Raw genomic sequence first — 21,362 nt, forward strand, 5'->3', positions numbered from 1 at the left:
TACTTCCTGCCGCCAGAGGCTCTGGCTGCACTTCCGGCGTACGTACGCCTCCTCGGGCGCTTTCTTGTTAATGGCGGGCGGCGGTTGCTGAGTGGGTCGCAGATAACGGCTGCTCGCACAGGGAACGTCTCCCTGCCACTCCTTTTCCGCTCGCCGCTAGTGCCCGAGCTCGCCAGCATGTCCGTGGTGCCGCCCAATCGCTCGCAGACCGGCTGGCCCCGCGGGGTCAACCAGTTCGGCAACAAGTACATCCAACAGACCAAGCCCCTCACCCTGGAGCGCACCATCAACCTGTAAGTGCGGCCTGGCCCTCGCGCGCTGTCCAGTCGGCATCCCCTTCGTCGTGAGCGCCCCTAAAGACTCCAGTCCTCTCCTGGCGCGCCCTCGGGGGATTCCGCTTCTTCGACCTCCAGCACCACGGGGCTAGAGTCCTAGTTGAGAGGGTTTTCCCTTTTCTGGAAAGATAGCTTGTTCCCATGCCCCTGCATTCAGTCATTGTAGGAAAACCCCCTTTGCTGTGAACTCATTCTTTCCTCACCTCTCCGGAGATAAGCGGCCGCAAACCGTGATGTTTATCCTTCAGCATCGCGTGTATGGTATCGTATTGTGTGTTTTTATTTGGCATGAGTGGTATAACGTAGCATCGCTTTTGCAGTTTTCGCTTTGCTCTAATAGATTTCGAGATCTAGCTATAATGCGCAAGTTTAGTTTTTTTCCTCTGTTGCTTTATTGCGTTTCAGCTCCTGAGTACACATTTTATTCGTCTGCTCAGGGCTATCTGGCTTACCCCTATGCATTCATGTGTCTTCCCTGCCGCAGCGACAGGATCCAAGCGCCCAGGAGGGCCCATCTTGGGAGGGGGCTGCGGCTTTCATTGTGGTTGGGCTTTCAGACCGTGGCGAGGACCACAATGAAGCTCCAGAGATCCCATTGCGGGCTGCGTTTATTTTCAGCATCTTTCTGTTTAAGCTCTTCAAGCCATTGCATTTCGAAGCCGCTCTCAAAAGTAACCTCGCTGTGACAGGGAATTGACATTCGGGCTGTGTCTTGCTCAAGAAATTATGTGTGCTTTTTTTTTTTTTAATCACCTCTGAAAGTTTGTGAGGCACCGTGGTGCTGACTGTCATGGAAGAAAACGGCCAGTTTATGCTGGTCAGTATTTAAAGGGTGCAAGGATTTACTGATACTGGTGTTTCGGTAGGACACTTTAGGTGTTTCTCTATTTTATATTCAAATAAATGAACTTTCTTTCCTCAAAAGCGATTTGAAATTCAAAAGATGGTTATTGTTGTTTTAATTGACAAAACAGGTACTGGAAATTTAGGTAATAAAAATGTTGGGTTTATGAAATCTGGAACTAGTAGATATTATACAAGTTAATATCTTTAGCTATTACACTAACATAATAGCATTTTAATTTCCTATGATGTCTTTAGAAAAATCCTCGTAATATTCCCATGAAATGGGAAAGGCTAAATGTTTTTCTAAAAAATGTGAAAGCACAGCTTCTGGATTACTTTCACTGGTAATTAGAACTAGGACTCAATTTTCCCTTGATTTACCTTGATTATTGGATCAATTTGCATCAAGCCATTATATGGAACTAACGGTGAAAATGTTTTAATTTTTGCTCCATTAAAGTTATGGGTTAATGGATTTGCAGTACTTTTCCTCTCCTATATAAACAAAGTATTCAGAAATGATTGTGTTGTGAACTCAGTTCACATGGGTGAGTAATGGTCTGAATTGAAAACAAGTTCTCTCTCCTCCAATATATTTTATTAGGAAGTATTGTATGAGATATTGCATGAATGCTTACTTTGTAGTCGGCACTGGGAATAATGCTGGGTATACAGGGGTGAGGAAGTAAGGTGTAGTCCCTGCTTTACAAAGCTCACAGTATGATGGGAATACTACAGATGTATCTGGGCTGGCACTCTCATTTCACAGCTGAAAATTCTTATATTTCATCTTGATGGCATCTCGTGATGGGAGAGCTGGCTTTTACAGTAGAGATGTGTTATAGCTGTCCTTAATTCTTTCTAACTCAGGTTGTGAGAACTAAATGTTAATATGTATAAAGCATTTTCTTTTTAGTTGCAGGGCACACAGTGCTGTGTGGGATTGCTGCTGCTAGTGATGAAGATGTTAGATTTAGCACTGAGTCTACTGGGGAAATTCTTAAAATCTTTAAAGCATCTTGGAAATAGTTCATTTTAGTTATTTTAGAGCTGCTTCACTTATGCCTAGAATTTGGCTTCTGGGATTAAAGTAATTTTTTAAGTTTTGGCAACCTTGATTTGTTCCCCTTTCAAGAATAACTAAGTGGATTAGTTATGCTGTTGATTTCTAATGCAAGGTGTTTTGGTAGACTAAATGCATTGGGGACAGACAGGTGTGGCCAAAGCGTTCTTACTCAAAGGCTTATAACCAAAGACTGCTTATTGTAAGTCTTATGATCGAGGGGTTACAAGGTGGTACCTGTGATGAAATATAAATATGAGTTTTTAAACTATCTTTAAGGAAAAAATCTTACTAGGCAAGAAGAAAACTGTCTTCAATATAAGTCATATTTTGAACTCTTGATAAAGGAGGAGAGAATATTCAGATTACATCTAGTGGGCAAAAGATTCAAATGAGGGGAAAGGAAAAATAGGGATACTGAATAGAATAAATGCAGAAGGCTAAAAGGCTTAGAAGGGAAAGAAAAGTTCATCTGAAGAAGAAAGGTATGAGAAAAGTCTGAAGATTGTTGACTGGGAGAAATAGAAAATAACTGGGGAGATGATGGAAAGTGGTGACTCAGCTTGTAGAAAAAGAGAGATTAACCATTAGCGCCCATAATTAATAGAATTTATGATTAGATTAGTAGAGGAACCCAAGGGCGCATTAGCCAGGTTGGCAGTGTTAGTGTAGCATCCATGATCTAAAACCAGAGGATTACCAGTTATTCAGATAGCCACTCCTCTAAGCATTTAAGGGCTTTAAGGATACTGTCATCTGTGCTTGAAAGTTCAAGTATGAAGTAGCAGCTTGTTCTAATGAAAACTCTGGCCTTAGAGTCCAAAGAGCTAGATTCTAGTCTCCGCTGTTTTATTAACTAGTTGTTTAACTTTGGACATATCCTATTGTCTCTGAGTGTAATATATAAACCTTTTACCGTGGTTTCCTTATATGTGATTGGTATCTGTCCTGCTAAGTTATGTTCTGCAGTTCTCTGATGTTTGTCTTTGGATCACAGGTACCCTCTAACCAATTACACTTTTGGTACAAAAGAGCCCCTCTATGAGAAGGACAGCTCCGTTGCAGCCAGATTTCAGCGCATGAGGGAGGAATTTGATAAAATTGGCATGAGGAGGACTGTAGAAGGGGTTTTGATTGTCCATGAGCACCGGCTACCCCATGTGTTACTGCTACAGCTGGGAACAACTTTTTTTAAACTGTAAGTGTCATTGGAAATTAACAACTTTTAATAGGATTGCTGTTCTCTGCAGCTTTGGAATACAGTTTTAGCTTTTAGTCATTTATCTCAACAAACACTGCTGTTAATGGAGTCTTTAGAAAGAGAAACTCAAAAGCATTTTTTTCTCCAGCGCAGTGCTCATTTATTGCCTAAGTACAAATCTGCATGTTTCTGTGTATTGTTGATGTTAGTGACTGAGCTTGATAGGAGCCCTATGAAACAAATGAGTCTGAGTTCAATTTCTAGGTGTCTTTGTAGCATCACTAAGAACAATTGATATTATTTCCTGCTTAGGATGAATAGTGTTTCCTATTCTTAAAATGGGTTACATTTTTATAGATAATTGTTTAGTTTTCTCATTTAAGCTCATAAATCTCTCAATACGTGTTTAGTCCACAACTGTTTGACCAGATTGTGCCAAAAAGAGAGTTCTCAAATACCTAGTTTGGAAATTTTGAAAAATGCCCCATTCTTAAGATCTAGAGAATGTGGGTCCACTGCCTTCTGGGCGTTTCTCGACTCCATTATCACCAGATAACGTCCAGAGAGAAAAGAGTGGGATGGACTGATTTCCAGCAATTATGTGATGTTTATGTAGCGGTACCTATTTTGTTTATTTAAAACTAGGGTTTGTGTACTGTTAGTCAGGCGACTTAACATTATGAATTCAGTTTTCTAGCACATTCTCCCCCTCCATTTGACATTAGTTTGCTTTGATTGCCTTATCGTGTGATACTGAAATGTGTTATGCAGTTACTTGATAGAAATAATTATTATTGTGTTTTTCCTGTTATCCCCAAATTGTATTAAGTTGAAAGCTGAAATTCTTAACCTTTATACAGACCTGGTGGTGAGCTTAACCCAGGAGAAGATGAAGTTGAAGGACTAAAACGCTTAATGACAGAGGTATTTTTCTATTTAACCACTTTGACGGTTTCATTAATGCTCATTTAAATACTATCAACTTAATGCATAATCAGGTTTTTTTATGTCTTGAAAGGGATGAGTTTATTTTAACTATTTAGTTTTCAATAAATAAAACTTAAACCTGAGAATCTTAGTACAATGTTTATTTTCTGCAAGTTGAACTTATACTTACTTTATCTTAACATTATTTTACATTGGTATTGTATATACAGCAATAATGGTTAATGAAACAACATTTACTGAGTACTGACTGCTAAGCACTTTAAGTGCTTTACATGCGATAATTCCTTTACTCATCATAACAGCACTAGGAAGTGGGCACTATTATTAATCCTGTTTTACCGATAAGGAAATTAGAGCACAGAGAGTTCAAGTAACTTGCTTGATGTTATACAACTAGTGTGTTGTGAAGCTGGAGATTTGAATGCAGGTAGTTCTATTCCAGAATAGGTGTCAATAGAATTTTGACAAGGGAATGATTCCTGTTATATACCTGTTTTCATTTTTGCCCATATCTTTTAGGCTTTGCCCAAGTTGTGCTACTTCTTAGAAGTTGTTCTAATGTCTGTCTCTAAAGACTTGGGGCCAAATGCGTATAGCTGCTGGAGGTTTTTGAGATTGTAAGCTGTTTTCATTATTAAATATTTTTCCTTTTTAGCATGCAATCCCCCCACCCCCTTAGTTACAAAACTAATACATATTCTGTACAACAGGTTTGGCAAATACAGAAAGTAGGAGAGACAAAACTAAAATCACCTGTAATTCTACCACTTTGACCTATTGGTTTGTCTTTTTTGTATTTTTTAAATGCATTACAACTCTTAAATATTGTGCTGTGTTTGGACTTTCATTTACATATGGTAGATTGAACCTACCTGCTTAACCTCAGCTTTTTCTCAGAACTCTACCGACAAGTAGTAAAGGGGTTTTAGAAAGGTAAAAATCCAGTAGGATTGAGGGAGTGCAAAATGAGGTAGCAGCAAGAAAAAACTGTTAGAAGCTAGAAAGCAGATGAGCAAATCATAACTGACTTAGCCAGAACCTCAGCCCAGCAGTAGGGCAAGTCCAGGACCCAGCACTGTAGAACACCAGAAGGGCCAAGGAATTGGGGGGTGCCTAGTGCCAGTGAAAGAGGGGGCATGCATGGACTGAAAACTGAATTGACTGGCAGTCTGTATAGGATTATTCATATACCTAGATCGTCTTCCCCACTCTGTACATTTAGGCAAATACTGGCTGCTGATTAATTCTCTATAGAGATTGAATCAGAAAACACTAAACAATGAAAAAGTTGAGGAGGTAGGGAGAATACATGAAAGTTTACATCCTGAATAGGGAGACTTACAGACTTCTACCAGTTTAATGGAGGGACATTCTACAAAATACCTAACTAGTACTCCTCACAACTGTCAAGGTTATAAAAAATAAGGAAAGTTTGAGAAACTGTCACAGTCTAGAGGAGCCTGAGGAGAAATGCAAATATAATGTGATATCCTAGATGGGATTCTGGAAACTGAAAAAAGGACATTGGGTAAAAACTAAGGTCATCTGATTAAAATAAAGACTTCAGTTAATAAGGAGGTATCAGTATTGGTTCATCAGTTGTGGCAAATGTGCTATCCTTATGTAAGATGTTAAAAGTAGGGAAAACTGGGTATGGGATATATGGGAAGTCTCTGTACCATCTTTTCAACTTTTCTGTAAATGTAAAACTGAGATAAACTGTCTATTTAAAAATAAGAAGAATGCTTTTAAAAATAGAGGCAAATATTGGGGGAAAACAGCTAAGAGTTGAAAGTTATAGCCAGTGGGAATGGTGAAGTGGGACAGGGAACTGTTCTTTCTCATTACGAATTTTTGACCAATTAAAATATATAGAATATAGCTTTGATTAAAATAACCTTAATCTTATGTTATACATATTTATAGAAATGAAAATTGTGAATATTGCACACTTATTTCTATAGGTTGGTTAGATGGGTGATTTACAAAAGCTACAGTTGATTCTAGAAAAAACTATTGTATGCCGTTGGCTGGTGTAGGTAATTGATCACCTTTGGTTTTCCATGCATAGCAAGGGCATAGAACAGATGTGTTGGTCCTCCATGGTTATGTTGATGCTAGACTGCTAATTTTGAACTAATAGTGTGTCTTGGGCAGAGTGACACAGATAATAAATAATAAACAAATTATAGAAAGGAAATCCATGTGGGAGGCATATTAGCCATTAGTCTCCATTAGGAGTGCTGCCAAAGATGTTTTCTTCACTGAAGAAGGATATTCATGGCTATGTATATTTAGTTGTTTACTGGCTCTATCATTTCTTTTTGACAGATACTGGGTCGTCAAGACGGAGTCCTGCAAGACTGGGTTATTGATGACTGCATTGGTAACTGGTGGAGACCAAATTTTGAACCTCCTCAGGTTAGTGTTCAGTTACATTTGCTGGGCATTTGGGGAAGTAGGAAGCTGATTTAATTCCAGCCATTTAAAAAGATCATAGTAGAATTTGACTTGAAATTTCCTTTCTTCCCTACTTAATTTAAATTTTAAAAGCCAAGCATTTTTTTCTTTTAAAGGAAAATTTCAAATATATACAAAAATAGAATAGTAAAAGTAAACAAACCTCATTACCTATCATCCACCCTCAGCAGTTAGCAACTCACGGTCAAACTTCACCAGCCCTATCCTTCCTCTGACTGCTCCATTCTTGCTGCCCTCATCTTGGGTTATTTTGAAGCAAATCCTAGATATAATTTCAGTTGTAAATATTTTATTGTGCATCTCTAAAAAGTAAGGATCTTTTTAAAAAATAACCACAGTGCTACCATTATCATACTAAAAATAAATAATTTCATAATATCATTAAATGTGTAGTCACTGTTCAAATATCCCTGATAGTTTCAAATTTTATTTTTATAATTTGTTTGAATTAGGATAGTCTCTTTTTTAAAATTTATTTATTTATTTTGGCTGCGTTGGGTCTTCATTGTGGTGCATGGGCTTCTCATTGCGGTGGCTTCTCTTGTTGCGGAGCATGGGCTCTAGGTGCGTGGGCTTCAGTAGTTGCAGCACACGGTAGTTGTGGCTCACGGGCTCTAGGGTGTACCGGCTTCAGTAGTTGTGGCGCACGGGCTTAGTTGCTCTGTGGCATGTGGGATCTTCCTGGACCAGGGTTCGAACCTGTGTTCCCTGCATTGGCAGGTGGATTGTTAACCACTGCACCACCAGGGAAGTCCCTAGGATAGTCTCTTAAGTCTCTTTTTCTTCTGTAGGTTGGCTCCCTGTCTTTCTTTTTTTCCTTGTAATTTATTTGTTAATGGAGACAGGCCATTTAAAGTCCTTAGTGTTTTCATTGCTGATTGCATTCCCCTGTTATTATTGAACACATAGCTTTCTCCTCCGTGTCCTATATAAATTGCTTAGTTAGATCACGAGACTGGATTTGGGTTCAGTTTTTTTGCGAAGGGGGTACAAGGATTGTCATAGGTGGTATATTATTTATCTATTGCTGTATACGTATTTTCCCAGAACTTAGCAGCCTAAAACAACAGACATTTATTATCTTAGTTTCTCAGGGTAAGGCATCTGGGAGCTGCTTAGCTGGGTGGTTCTGTCACCCAGCTAAGTTATGGTCAAGTTCTTGGCCGGGATTGCATTATCTGAAGGCTGGACTGAGGCTGAATTATCTGATCCCAAGCTCACACATGTATTTGTTAGCATACCTCTCATTTCCTCCTGGGCTGTTGAACTGAAGGCTTCAGTTCCTTGTTGGCTGCTGACTGAAGGCCTCCCTCAGTTGTTGTGAGAGCATCTCCATAGGGCAACTCCTAGTAAGACAGCTAGCATCCCAGTCTGTTATAACCTGATCTTTGCAGTGACATACCATCACTTCTGCTGTATGCTTTTGGTCACACAGACCAACATAGTACATTGTGGGAGGAGATACCATGAGACAGGAATCATTGAGGGTGATCTTGGAGCCTGGCTACCACAGGTGGTATTGTTTACTTCCATCAGGAATTTTCTAATGTCTGGTTGTTTCTTTTCATAATGTTAGTAGCTCATGGGTAATAGTTTCCTAGATCTATTAATTAATCAGGATTGTGTTCCTTATGTAAAGAAAAACTTACCAATTATTTGTTACTCTGAGGTATAGTTTGTGTAGGAAGAAACAGATGCTTCTTTTCCTCTACTTATCGGTGTTCAGAAGAATGAGTTAATTTCTTAGCATCCTCCAAAGTCATGACTTTATTCAAAAAGAGAGTAAGACAAAGACTTGGGTGCAGGTAGTTTGTTTGGGATGTGATCCCAGGAAGCAGCAGAGTGCAGGGAAAGGGAGACCAGAAGCAGCAGAAGTTTTGTTTTTTTTTTTAAAAAAAAGGTACATAATTGATTTTATTACACCTGTGGGTAACTGGATTGATCCTGCTAAGGACCATGAGGGATGCACCTCAGAATTGTCTGTTGGAAGGATGGAAGGCCAGGGACTTCCATCCCCCATTGGATGAGGGTTGTAATAACTCCCTTGCCCTTTCATGTTGAGACCTATCACTGGTTGAGAGAATTTCCAGGGCTTTGGAAATGCTTTGAGGCTGAAAAGCAAGAGTGGGATGTTGGAAGCAAGCAAGGGAGCTTTTTGACACTTTAAAGCACAGCCTCCCTGAAATTTGAGGTGGGATGAGAAACCGATGAGAAGCACAAAAAGCATCTCTTTTGGTGACCTTTTAAAGTGTCGTTTGACCTAAAGGGTTTCAATATATTTGATGTGTTTTAATCCATTATAATGATTGCTAATGTTACTAATGCTCAAATTTTCCTATCTTTTGACTAATGGGAGCCTCAGTAAGTTGGATCCTGAATTCTTCTGACAAGGCTCTATGCCTTTGATAACTTCTTTGCATGATAAGATGTTCCAGGTCAAGAATTGCACAGAATATTAGCCAAGCAGAGGACTGTTCTGTTTGTTGTCTTCTGACTCTGGTGTAGCTGCAGGATAGGAAGAGAAGGTGCTGTGGAAGCTGGTGCTCATGCTCACTACCTGAGAATTGTCTTGGGGTTAGGAAAGTATAATTTCATCTGGAAATAGTGAAGTTTCTGGTCCAAAGATAAATAGAACAATTATTATAAACTTTGGTTTCTTGAACATTCCTTGATCTAACTGGCAAATGCTCAGTAATAATACCAACATTTTCCAGGCTACTTTTCTGAATACCCTCATTCACCTCCCCTACCACGGTTCTAGGACAGTTCTCTTAATTCACTGAACCCTAAGCTTGGCTCTGTTAGTACAAGATATGACATAAGGATTGTGTGTTTATTTAGTAAATTTAGGGTATTGGTTAGGTGTCAGTGGGAAAAGAGCATCACACCATGTCCCTGGTCTTTTTGTATAAAGTGCAGTTGGCTTAAACACCAAGATGAGGAATGGAAAAGAAAGGCTTAAACAAAAAGGAACATACAGCCTCGAGTAGAAGAAAACTGGGGTAATGGTGGTCACTGGTTTGGCCATGGTTTGGGAACTTTTGTTGTATGTGAACCACAGGTTTCATTGTGCTGTTCAGGCTCTTCTCACTTCTTTGTCTCTGTTGCTGCCAATGTGCCTGGTTTTCATGATTGTGTAGGGTACCTCCAAAGTCTAGGATAACTGTCTTGATTCATTATACCCTAGGGATGGCTCTGGTACATAATTATTCTAGCCAGAGTACTGGTTGGGTGCCATTGGGACAGCATAGTGGGAAATAACAGGCTTTTATAGTTAGATGAGAGTTGGATAGATTCAATTGAATCCTGGCATTGCTGCTTAGCTGTATCATCATGGGAAAGATACTTAGCCTTTCTGCACAAGTTCCTTACATAAAATGGGGGTGAAAATACCTCCTTTTGGCAGCCACTGTTTTTATCCTCCTTTCCCATTACGCCTATTTTCAGCACTTGTTAATTCCCCTGCCCTCAAATACTCTCAAAGAAAAGTAGATTTTTCTGAATGTATTATGGGGAGATGTAGGAGAGGTTTTCATTATACGCACACAGAACAAAAAGAAGTCTCTATCTTAGACTTGTAAAATTCTCTGTGTTAAAATTCTTCTTTCTCAGGTAGCAACCTTCTCTCTCTGATTCTCTTCATCCCTTTAAATTCTTCAAAATATTTTCTCATTTTTCACAAGCAATTTGACCTTGTCCAGCTGACAAAGACGGCTCACCTGGTGTTCCTGCAGCATGTGTCCCATATACGTGTGTGGTTGTTGTGGGGAGGAATGTCCTGTTAAATACCTCACGGGCTGTATTTAAACTTTTAATATAGTAAACATGTCCACATCAAGATTCTAGAAAATTTAACTTAGTGATATATTTTTAAAAGACAACTTTTATTAAAAACATTAATATCAGACTTCATTGTGTTTAAACTTCTCAAGCAATAAATCCTATGTGTACATATTTAATTGTCTTGAACAGTTGAATGGTTTACTACTTGATATTTTATATTTATTAAAGCATTTATTTATTAGTACATCTGTTAGGTACCAGATCCTGGTAAAGGGAAGACTAGAAAGGATTCTTCTTCTCCAAGCAGTTTACAGTATATTGGGGAGTAAACATGTAAGAAATAAATGAAGCCATGGTGTACGTGTTAATATTTTGTTGGGGTTATGAGTAACTTGGTCTCAGAGGGCTGATATTTGAGCTTAATGTCTGAAACAGGAGAAGTTGGTCAGTGGAGGCATGGGAGGTATCAGGGATGTCTTGGCAACTACAAATTATTTTCTTGTTATTTTAGTATCCATATATTCCTGCACATATTACAAAACCTAAGGAACATAAGAAGTTGTTTTTGGTTCAGCTTCAAGAGAAGGGTAAGTTATTTTGTTTTTGAAGGCAGCCATCTAAAAACTTTTGCAGTGTAATTTCAAGGATACTTCTATTTGTGTTTTTCCCAAGTTCCTTGAATTTGGGGATTTATCATTAAACTAAAAGCACATACCATTTTTATACAGAATTACCTAGTTTTTCTTGGATCTGCCAGTCATGTTACAGGGAAAAGTAAGTAACTAGAGCCTAAAATACCAGATTATAATATTGTTAATAACTGTTTAGCTGTTTGTATTGATTTTCACATTGTGATAAACTGAAAATTTTATGAGACAGATGAATTGATTTTTTAAATATAGTCTTTAGCTCTGTTGTGCATATTAACAAATAATTACTCCATTTTTTGTTACTTTTAAAATGGAATACAAAATGAATTAGAAGCTCAGGGGTCTTCTCCCCCTTCTCCCAGGGCCAGCACTCATAAGGTGCTCGTGGTTGTTAACAGCATAGATCTCTTTGGAGAGTCAGTTTCAAAGCTGTGACTATGAACTTTGCTTAAAAGACACAACCAAAGTGTGTTAATGAGAGTTAACTTTTTCCTCAGAAGTTTCTCAAATGTAAAATTGGTTATACTTTACTAGCGAAGTAGAAGCAGTGATTATATAAGAAAATATAGAAAATGAATACTGTTTTATCTTATTTTAGCCTTGTTTGCAGTCCCTAAAAATTACAAGCTGGTAGCTGCACCACTTTTTGAACTGTATGACAATGCACCTGGATATGGACCCATCATTTCTAGTCTCCCCCAGCTTTTGAGCAGGTATGGAAAGTTGGATGTTTTGTGGTTGATTAGTCTAAACTGCCAGATTTAAAATAATCCAAGCCACTTGAGGAGGAACAGTTCATAAATTTTGGTCTTCAAGGAAACTAAGACAGTAGATGGATCCTTAGGTCTTGTGCAGATTAAGCCAAAGATTAAATATGACTGTGTCCTCAGACCCTAAGTTGCAGCATGACATTCTGGTGTTTGTGCATCTGTTCTTCCCCAAATCTGATATTCTCTACAGTTAAGTTTGAAGTCTTCATTCAAAGAAGAGATGGTAAAATAGTAGTCAGCAATGTATAATAAATATGAGGATAATAAATATGATGGGAGTTACGTATATAAAAATGTGGAGAATTGAATCTCTAGGTATAATACATATTCTCTTTCCATTTGGAAATCTATTCAGGCCCAAGTTGGGGCATGTGGGATTAAGTCCTGAATTTTTACATGGAATTTGATTTTTTTTTTTTTAAGGCAGATGGAGTGATGAGAAATGTGTGTTGTTTTGTTTTTTAAATTGACTTGTACTGGTTGAGGTCCTTGAGTCAATCAGAATAACATAGTGGTTAATAATATGGATTCCACATGGATTTGAATTCCATCTTCATTGCCTCCTGGCAATGTGACCTTTGACAAATTATTATACCTGTTTCTTTATCTGTAAATGCAGATGGTAGTCCCAGCTTCATAGAATTGTTAGGACTAAATGAAATAATACATATAAAGTGCTTAGAATAATGCCAGGCACCTGGTAAGTGCTTAATAAATGTTAGTTTAAAAAAAATTTCAGTAGTGATTTTGGCCTTCTATGAAAGCTTGTTTAGTATGAAATTGGTCTTTCTATTTTGGCACAGAAATCAGACTTCATCTTTTGCTCCTCTGCTTTGGTCTGCTGATGGGTTACACGGTGAAGTATGGGATATGAAAAAAGAGTCATATTATTCATTTATTTAAACACTACTTATCAGGTAACAGGAATTGTGCTGAGTGGTCAGAATACAATGAGGTATAATAACTTTTCCTTCCCTCAAGGAAAGTGGATAATTAATCAAATTTACACTCTTAAAAGTTTTTTAAATTGTAAGTATTCAGCGATACTGTTATTTAATGTGTAAGATGTGACAGGTGGAAGAAAAGGGTGTCTCTGTGTAGAAAATGCCCAAAATGTCAAGGGAGGGTTGAAATGTCCACATAAATTTCTTTATCAACTAAGGTAGAAACTATGTAAATAATACTGTTTTTAATAAAGATATTGTTCTTTTTAAAATTCAGGTTCAATTTTATATACAACTGAATTCCTGCGCAGCAGAGAAGTAAGGGAAGCCGTCTCTGTGAGCACAGCTGTACACAGTGTAGAGTAAACATGCTAGAAAAGTTTTTTTGGTTTTATCTCTTCCCAGTCCCTAAATTACCACCTACTTTCTGTTGTTTGAATGGTAAAGTTAATATGAAAAATGTGATTGTGGTATAAACAAATGTGATAATGTTCAATTTACTTTTGGTTCTACTCATACTTTTTTGTACAACATTAAAGAAAGTGGACTTCTTTCTATTTGTTTTTTTGTTGTTGTTTTGTTTTTTAATTTCACATTAAACTTGTAAAATTCTTACAGGCAAGGATTGCTTTTCCCCCACTAGGCAGGTGAATGTTAAGAGACAATGGCAGGTTTAGGTCAACAAAGTTTGTGGGACCCTTGCTCTGATACCATTCTTGGGGGTATACTCCAAAACCGTGTTGCAGATCTTTGTGATGAGGATCTTCTGTTACTTTTGGGAGCTAGATTTGCTTGAGTGAGTCCAAGGTGCAACTCCTGTACCAGTTCTACACTCTTAATGAGTTGTATTACAGCAGAACTCCCAGTGTATTACTGACTAGTACATTTTATACCAGTATCACCAGATCTTACTTCACAAACAACAGATCCTAATTAAACAGACGGGAAACTATTAAAATTGACTAGGCTGGGGAAAGTTTTGGGCATTGGTATAAAAAGAGAGAGATCCAGCGCTCATTAGAACCCTCCCCCATAATGCACAAATTCCAACATTTGTGCTGTTGGAATTTATGTATCTTAGTTATTCTTACAACCGTGGTAAAATGGTGATCTGTGAAGGTGAAAGAAGTTTCTAAAAGTGGGTCTGTTACGTTTTGAACTCTTGGATTGTAAAGTTAGTTATTTCAATTGACGTGAAGTTACAGTGAAAGAGATGAAAATTTGGTTTTAACAAGTGACACAAAGCCTTTTCAAAAATATTTTGGAATGATCTGAATCAGAATTAGATTTTGTCAGCCTAAGAGAAAAATACCAAATTAAAAAATCTTTTAAAAACACTGCTAAATTAGGATCAAATTTGAGGGCATTAAAAAATAAATCTTAAGGCAAAAGAGTTTGCTGGTCGTGTTATTGCTTAATGGTATATTGTGTATACCTTATTACAAATGATTGACTGTAGGTTTAATGTAGAGGAAATCTTATAAGATGCAGCTACTTAAAGAAAAGAGATTGACACAGTTAATGTTTTTAATAGATAGAAATGACCTTTTGGTTAGTTGTACGTCTTTATGGTACTGACCACAGGGCTGTTCTCCTGAATATTGGGTGATGTGAAAGATACATCATACATTATTCCCTATTTAGACTTGAGCAAATCAGACCAAGAGCAGTTGAGCAATTATGTTTATAAACATTCAAATTTATTTAGTTGAGGTCCTGTCAGATCTTCACACAGTTACATATCTAATAGTGACTATAACTGTGCCCATGCTTAGTAGTAGGTGAGCACCGGTCTCCAGGACCAAAAATGACCAGGGATCTCCTTTGAAAAAGCCCCTAATTTTGTGGACAGTCATCCTCCTTCAAGTGTAACAGTCCTGCCCTTCTGGTTTACATTCACTTGTTTCTAACTTAACTGTAATTTTACTGGTGAGCTCACTGATGAATCCTACAAGATTGGGGAAGGCAGAGATGGAGATGGCTCGATCTAGCCCACCTTCCATGATTGTTTCTGGAATCCAAGTGAAAAGCTGCAGTGATGACTTGCAGGTGTGTTAGCTCCTGTCATTTGGGGAGAGTGAGGAGAGGCAGACTTTTTCTTGGTGTGATTTATAAAGTGCTGTCAGTAAGGAGTGTTTGAGTTGAAGAGTCATCTGATTCGAGGCCACTTGTGTCCTTTTGTAACTTAAGCTTTGACCTAGAAATTCTTTCTTGAGCATTACTTCCCAGTTGTATAAGTGCTTGAGTCAGTCATCCATACCCTGGGGCTTAAGTGAGAAAAACAGTAAGTTGGCTGAGTTAGTAACTTTGGAATATAATAGATCTGGTTTTGAGTGTAAAATTCATAACACAAACACAAATTTTTAAAACTTGTATTTGAACTGGTTAGTTATAGTTGTATCCCAATGCTGTCTTGTTAAGTTTCCTGATGAAAATAGTAGAACTAGGGAAGTTCAAATTTGATGTATTCCATTAGAAAGAGGGTACAAGGGTACTGTTTAACACTTTATTAGGTAAGTTCTTATCACACTTCTTCAAGAACCAACAGTCTTAAAATGTGCATTCCAATTCTCTAATAAATACTGACTAGTTTTTAAATGAGCTCTTGATTAACTTATATTTTTGAATGCCTTCTATATTCCAGGTTTGTTTGTAAATGAGAGCCCACTTTTGCATTGTATAATTACAATATATGCCATGTTCTTTTCCCTGAGTAATCTGAGTAGTGAATACTCTATATAAGACTACTAAATGGCATTGGAAAATATTCAGTAGGTTGAGGGAAAAACTAAAAAGTTTTACTCAAATGTTTTAAATCATATTTAGGATTGACATCCCTTTGAAGAAAAGTGAAATCTATTTTTTTCTATGTGATGAAGACTTGTGATTTTTTAAAAGTAGATAATACTTAAAATAGCATTATGATAATTCTGTGTATGAATTTGTACTTTTAACAGTAGTCAAGACTTTTTACTTTTTATCATTGTCTTCCCTTGTAATTAGCATTGTATGGTTCAGTTATTATTATTTTGTTTTTTTGCGGTACGCGGGCCTCTCACTGTTGTGGCCTCTCCTGTTGCGGAGCACAGGCTCCGGACGCGCAGGCTCAGCAGCCATGGCTCACGGGCCCAGCCGCTCTGCGGCATGTGGGATCTTCCCGGACCGGGGCACGAATCCGTGTCCCCTGCATCGGCAGGCGGACTCTCAACCACTGCACCACCAGGGAAGCCCTATTTTGTATATTTAAGGGTTCTGTTAAGTTAGCATTTTATTTGGATAAAACATACCCAAACTAGCCAGTCTGTTTTCTTACATGGTTAATTAGAAGTGAGAGGTAGAGGTCCTCCTTTAAGGCAATCAGCTTAAAATTCCCTTTCTTAAATGGTGCGACTCTTAACACTCTCAGGTTTTTAATGACTTCATTTTTTGAGATGAAATTCGTGGAGAACCTTTTCCATGTTTGAGTTCTTCAAACCTGATGTTTTCACTAGTTCATAGTGTTTGGAACAGTATGTGCCCATCACTAAGACTGCTTCAGAGAGTGCAAAATTTTGTATGTCCCGTTGTCAGAGAAGGCTTAGTGGGTTTTACTGTAATACAAGTCAGCTTATATAAGCATGAGGTTTGATTTCCTATAATTATTCCACATGTTTTACGTTACTCATTATTTGGGTTAAACTGGACTCATTTGAAGCAGTTTGCCTTTGCTAAATATGTAATGAGAAGTATAATACTGTAATTTGACTTGAGCCATAAAACACATTTTAATATTAGCTTGTATTTATCTAGCTTGTTTTTGTGAAAAAACTGACTAAAACCTAAGTAAATCTAGATTAAGCCAGTTTAGATGTAATTTGTATTTTAGTGATAGATTGTATCGTTAAGACTAGAGCTAAATTGAGAAAATGTATTATGTTCTGTTAAGGGAAAGATCAGCACATTTAAAAACTTAAACTTTGGTTGCTGTGTTCACATCATGATGTACAAGCATCATTTATAATTTGGCTTTGAGAATTTCTCTGGCATTAAGTTTATAGAAAAATGTATAAAAGAAACTGAAGTTTTGGTTATATTTTTATATTTGTAAAGTAAAAGTTTGATTAAAATGGTCACTGTTCTTATTTTATTGTCATTTCAATAAAAAAAATTAGAATGACTCTGTGATTTTGTGTGTGGCTACTAATCTTAGCGTGCCATTAGAAATCCTGCACGGTTCTTTTTCAGTATCATTGGCCAGAGGCCATTACATTAGGTAAGAGACAACTTGCATAACAGCAAGGGCTTGAAGACCTGGGACATCCATGTTGCCCTCCCCTTGCATTCCTCCATTGTGTGTTGGCAGTTGTCTTAGGCAGATGCGGTTTCCTGCAATGTGAAAGGGTCATTGGATTTGGAACCTGAAGACTGGCATTTAGAAGTTGCCATGCAATTTTGTTAACTGTGTTATATCATTGGGGACTCAGTTTCCAAAGAGAGTATTGACTTTAGTTTTTTTTTAATCAAACTTGCTTGGAGGTCATGATGTGCTGTGACACCATGCTTGCTACTTTTGTAATATTGGGTTGGCCAAAAAGTTCACTTGGTTTTAAGTAAAAATTTTTCATTTTCACCAAGAAATTTATTGAACGATGTATTCGTTAACCGAATGAACTTTTTGGCCAACCCAGTACTTTGCAATTTAATTTCATTATTGTAATAGAAATGGTTTACTCAAAACGTGAGAATATATGTGTAATAAAACCATAGCCTTGAGACTATATCTGAACAAATGTTGAACAAAACTTGATACAGTTATTGCAGAGTTTTTCTGAAAATTTTACTAGTTTATAGCACGCACCAAAGAGCTATGAAAAATTATGAAAGAACAGCTAAAAACTGAAATGTTCCCATTAACTTACTTTTTTCCCTATGAACTTGATTATTTTTTCCCCTCTGCTAGATTTAGTAATGGAACACATTGGTGCAGCTAATGAAAACACAAGCAGAATTCCGTGGGAGCACAATGAAGGCTACTGGATTAGATGATGAAGTTCAGTTCCTAGGCTGCTGAGAACCTTAAACAACACCCAGACTACTCAGCATTTCTCATGGGATGGTGAAAACCAAATGAGGTCATGAATATAGAAGGCTTTTGGATATTTTTAAAAATGAAAAGAGCAATAATGTATCTAGATATGAATCTTCACAACTCTGGTTTGTCTGAAATGTTATATTTATTTCCTTTAAATCAAACTAAATCAGAGCCCCCGTCTCACAAAATGGCAGGGAATTCAGTCTCAGTCATTATTGGGAATAGGGGACCTACCCAAAGTCATACGAATCCAGAAAGCATAAATGGTACTCTGAGATGAAGGTGGGGGTGGGGAGACCTCTAGCTTCCATCATGGACTCCATGGATATTTGTCCAAGCTGAACTAGCTTCTTAAGTCTGGATCCATTGCCTCCCTGCCACACTTGGGCCTTAGGATGCTAATGATGCAGGTGGCCCCTATGCCTATGGTCCAGCCTTCCTGGCCACACTAGTATTCATCTCCCTGAGTCTGGTCTCCTTTCCCACTCCTATCATGATGTAGGATGCAGTACAAAGAACCAGGAGCATTGGTTGACTTTAGAAGGTGGGTTCTGTCCTTGAAAAAAAAATCCTTGAGGGAAGGATGTGCAAAAGCCTGGCTACCTTCTTGGAATGGGTGAGGACAAAATGTTGGCAGAACAAATACTAATTACCCCAGTGAGATGTCCAGATGCAAACCTTTAAGATCTTTTAAAATGCAAATAAAAAATAACCTTATATAGTTAGGTTAATGCCACCTATTCTCATATTGAATCTTCAGAAATTACAAGCTTCTAAAAGTATAATATTTAGACTATAGTTTTTATGTAGTCAGAATCAAATGTTAAAAGTTGCTATTAAACACAAAGTCATTCCAGGAAACAGGCTGCCTGAAGTTTTAACACTTAGAAAGTAGTGGTTCTCTGAAAATATAACTCAGAGTATAACACTTTGAATTCAAGATGGTGGAATACTGTACCTTAATAAGGACAGATTTATTAACAGTAGCCCCTTATGGTGACAGGACAAGTTTGGTATATGATATTTTATGACTATTGTGGCTTGGATTGAATTTGGATAGTTGGATAGTGTGGTTTAAAATTTATGGGGGCTCGGATAAAGTAGAACAGTTACTTGTGGAAAATCACTATCCTTTTTTTCCATATAAAACTTTATTTACCAATAAAGTTGAAAGTTTAGCATTTTAATCAAATGTCTGCAGGTAGAGAACCAAAGGGAACTGAAAGTTTAATCATATAGATCTCATATAAAAAAGTGTGTGTGTGTGTGTACGCTCATCCTCCCTCCCCAGTAAAAGCCAAACTGTTGTGTTCATCACAGGCCCTTTAATAGGATGTTTCTAAAAATTACAAATTGGATAGTAATAACGTTGAGCTGAGCGATCTTTTGTTTTCTAACAAACTTTTAGAATTAGAATATTAGGTATGAAAGAGACCTTGAATATATTTTAGTCCTTTTCTTTTGAAAGTTTGTAAGATTCAACAAATATTTGCTGAATACCTACTCTGCATCAGGCACTAGTACAGGCCTTGGGGATACAATGAGGAATAAGACCTCCAAGATAGCACTTTTCTTTGGTAGTGCTTTTCTTCCTTTTTTTAACAGCCTTATTGAGCTATACTTTACATATTTCACCATATAAATATACAATTAAAGATTTTTAGTATATTCAGAGTTGTGCCACAGTCACCACAATTTTAGAACACTTTCATCACCTCAAAAAGAAATCCATGTTTAGCTTTTATACTTCAGTTCCCTCATCTCCCTAAGCAACCATTAATCTACTTTCTCTGTCTACCTATGTTTTTGCTTGTGCTGGACATTTCGAATAAATGGAATCATGCTATGTGGCATTTGTGTGGCTGCTGTCACTTAGCATGTTGTCAAGGTTTGTCCATGTTGCAGCATGTATCAGTACTTCATTCATTTTCATGGCTGAATACTATTCCATTGTAGGGGGTATAACTTAGGTATCCATTCATCGCTTGAGGGACATTAGGGTTGTTTCTACCTTTGGCTATTAAGAATAACGTTGCTATTGACATTTGTGTGCACATTTTGTGTGGTGGTGTGTTTTCATTTCTCTTGGTTATTTACCTAGGAGTGGAATTGCAAGGTCAAATGGTCACTCTTAGGTTTAAACTTTTTGAGGAGCTGACAGACCACTTTCTAAAATAGTTGCACCATTTTACATTCCTACCTGCTGTATGAGGGAACACATTTTTATTTCCTGCTTAATCAGATTCGTTTTAGACTCTGCTGGAGGTTAGGAGTAAACAGCAGAAACTTTATTTGCGAGGAATTTAAGACCGTTGGTTAATTTTCTTTCTATGGGGTCAGGGCCTCTATTATTCCCTAAGCACCATCTCCTCTTTCAGCCACCTAGGAAGCTCCTAGGCCCGCAGGGGGTGCTCCGGGGTAAACTGCTTAAGGGGGCGTTTGAGGAAGCAAGGTAAGGGACAAGTGGCCGGACGCCCGGTGGTGGGGGTCCTCGAGTCCCGCGGATCGGCCACGCGGCCAGGGCTTGACCGCTTGTCAGCGCCGTCGGGCCTGAGTGACGCTTGGGCTCGGCCCCGGTCGGGTGCCCCGTGCGTCCGCGGGCCAGACCGAGCTGGGGTTTCGGCGGAGGATAATGCTGGGTTCTGGGCCCCAGGGCCTGCGGCCGGGGCCTTCGCAAGCCAGGCGGCGGTGCGACCGATGGGGGCGGGGGATGGAGGCCGCGCCCCCGCGCCCGTCCCGCCCGCACCCTGCTGGGGGCGGCGGCCCGCCCCTAACCAGCCAAGGCTCTTCCGCGCCGGCAGGGGCAGCAGCGGGAGCGGCGCGGGGCGGAGCGGCGCGAGCGGCCAGGAGCGGCCCAGTCCGGCGAGGAGGCGGCGGCAGCAACGGCGACGCCAGAGGCCGTGGGCGCCGTTCGCGAGGCCGTCGTGGCCCGGCCGCAGCGCGGGGAGGCCTGGGGGCTGGAAGCCGCCGCTGCCGCCATGCCGCTGCTCTTCCTCGAGCGCTTCCCCTGGCCCAGCCTCCGCACCTACACGGGCCTCAGCGGCCTGGCCCTGCTCGGCACCATCGTCAGCGCCTACCGCGCTCTTAGCCAGCCCGAGGCCAGGCCCGGGCCTGGGCCCGCTGAGGCGGAGCCGGTAACGGCCCCGGTGCAGCCAGACCCGGCCGCGCTCGTCCGGCCGAGCACCGGAGGACCCCGTGCCCGCGACGTGGCCCAGTACCTGCTCTCGGACAGCCTATTCGTGTGGGTGAGCGAGGCTGCCGGGCCCACCG

General features: G+C 39.1%; 2 protein-coding genes across 3 annotated transcripts in view; both read left to right on the top strand.

The window, feature by feature from the left end:
* The first annotated feature begins 35 nt into the window (after positions 1-35).
* Positions 36-13,578, top strand: NUDT21 (nudix hydrolase 21). Of its 2 annotated transcripts, XM_089903094.1 has the most exons (8): positions 36-293; positions 3,242-3,442; positions 4,306-4,369; positions 6,725-6,814; positions 11,169-11,244; positions 11,906-12,020; positions 12,881-12,994; positions 13,299-13,578. In XM_089903094.1, the coding sequence occupies exons 1-7, from the start codon at positions 178-180 to the stop codon at positions 12,978-12,980; spliced, it is 762 nt and encodes a 253-aa protein (XP_089759220.1). In that variant the 5' UTR covers positions 36-177; the 3' UTR covers positions 12,981-12,994; positions 13,299-13,578. The 2 variants fall into 2 exon arrangements, with proteins under 2 accessions (XP_089759220.1, XP_022411620.1); XM_022555912.2 differs by lacking the exon at positions 12,881-12,994 and having other exon boundaries at positions 38-293.
* Positions 13,579-20,918: 7,340 nt separating this feature from the next.
* AMFR (autocrine motility factor receptor) overlaps positions 20,919-21,362 on the top strand; it is a 41,897-nt gene continuing 41,453 nt past the window's right edge. Inside the window, exon 1 of the mRNA XM_022555833.2 lies at positions 20,919-21,337. Within this exon, the coding sequence (XP_022411541.1) occupies positions 21,071-21,337 (267 nt within the window). The 5' untranslated portion in view covers positions 20,919-21,070. The remainder of the gene's footprint in view (positions 21,338-21,362) is intronic.

The sequence above is a fragment of the Delphinapterus leucas genome, chromosome 20, assembly GCF_059928025.1.
Source record: "Delphinapterus leucas isolate spDelLeu-1000000601 "Yukka" chromosome 20, BTC_Dleu_Yukka2, whole genome shotgun sequence".
In the NCBI taxonomy this organism is placed as follows: Eukaryota; Metazoa; Chordata; class Mammalia; order Artiodactyla; family Monodontidae; genus Delphinapterus; species Delphinapterus leucas.

What these genes read in the sequence shown, in the direction of transcription:
- NUDT21 (XM_089903094.1), top strand. Translation starts at nt 178, where the DNA reads ATGTCCGTGGTGCCGCCCAATCGCTCGCAGACCGGCTGGCCCCGCGGG. An exon ending in GGAACAACTTTTTTTAAACT is followed by an intron (nt 3,443 to 4,305) that starts GTAAGTGTCATT and finishes ACCTTTATACAG; the next exon opens with ACCTGGTGGTGAGCTTAACC. An exon ending in CAAATTTTGAACCTCCTCAG is followed by an intron (nt 6,815 to 11,168) that starts GTTAGTGTTCAG and finishes TTGTTATTTTAG; the next exon opens with TATCCATATATTCCTGCACA.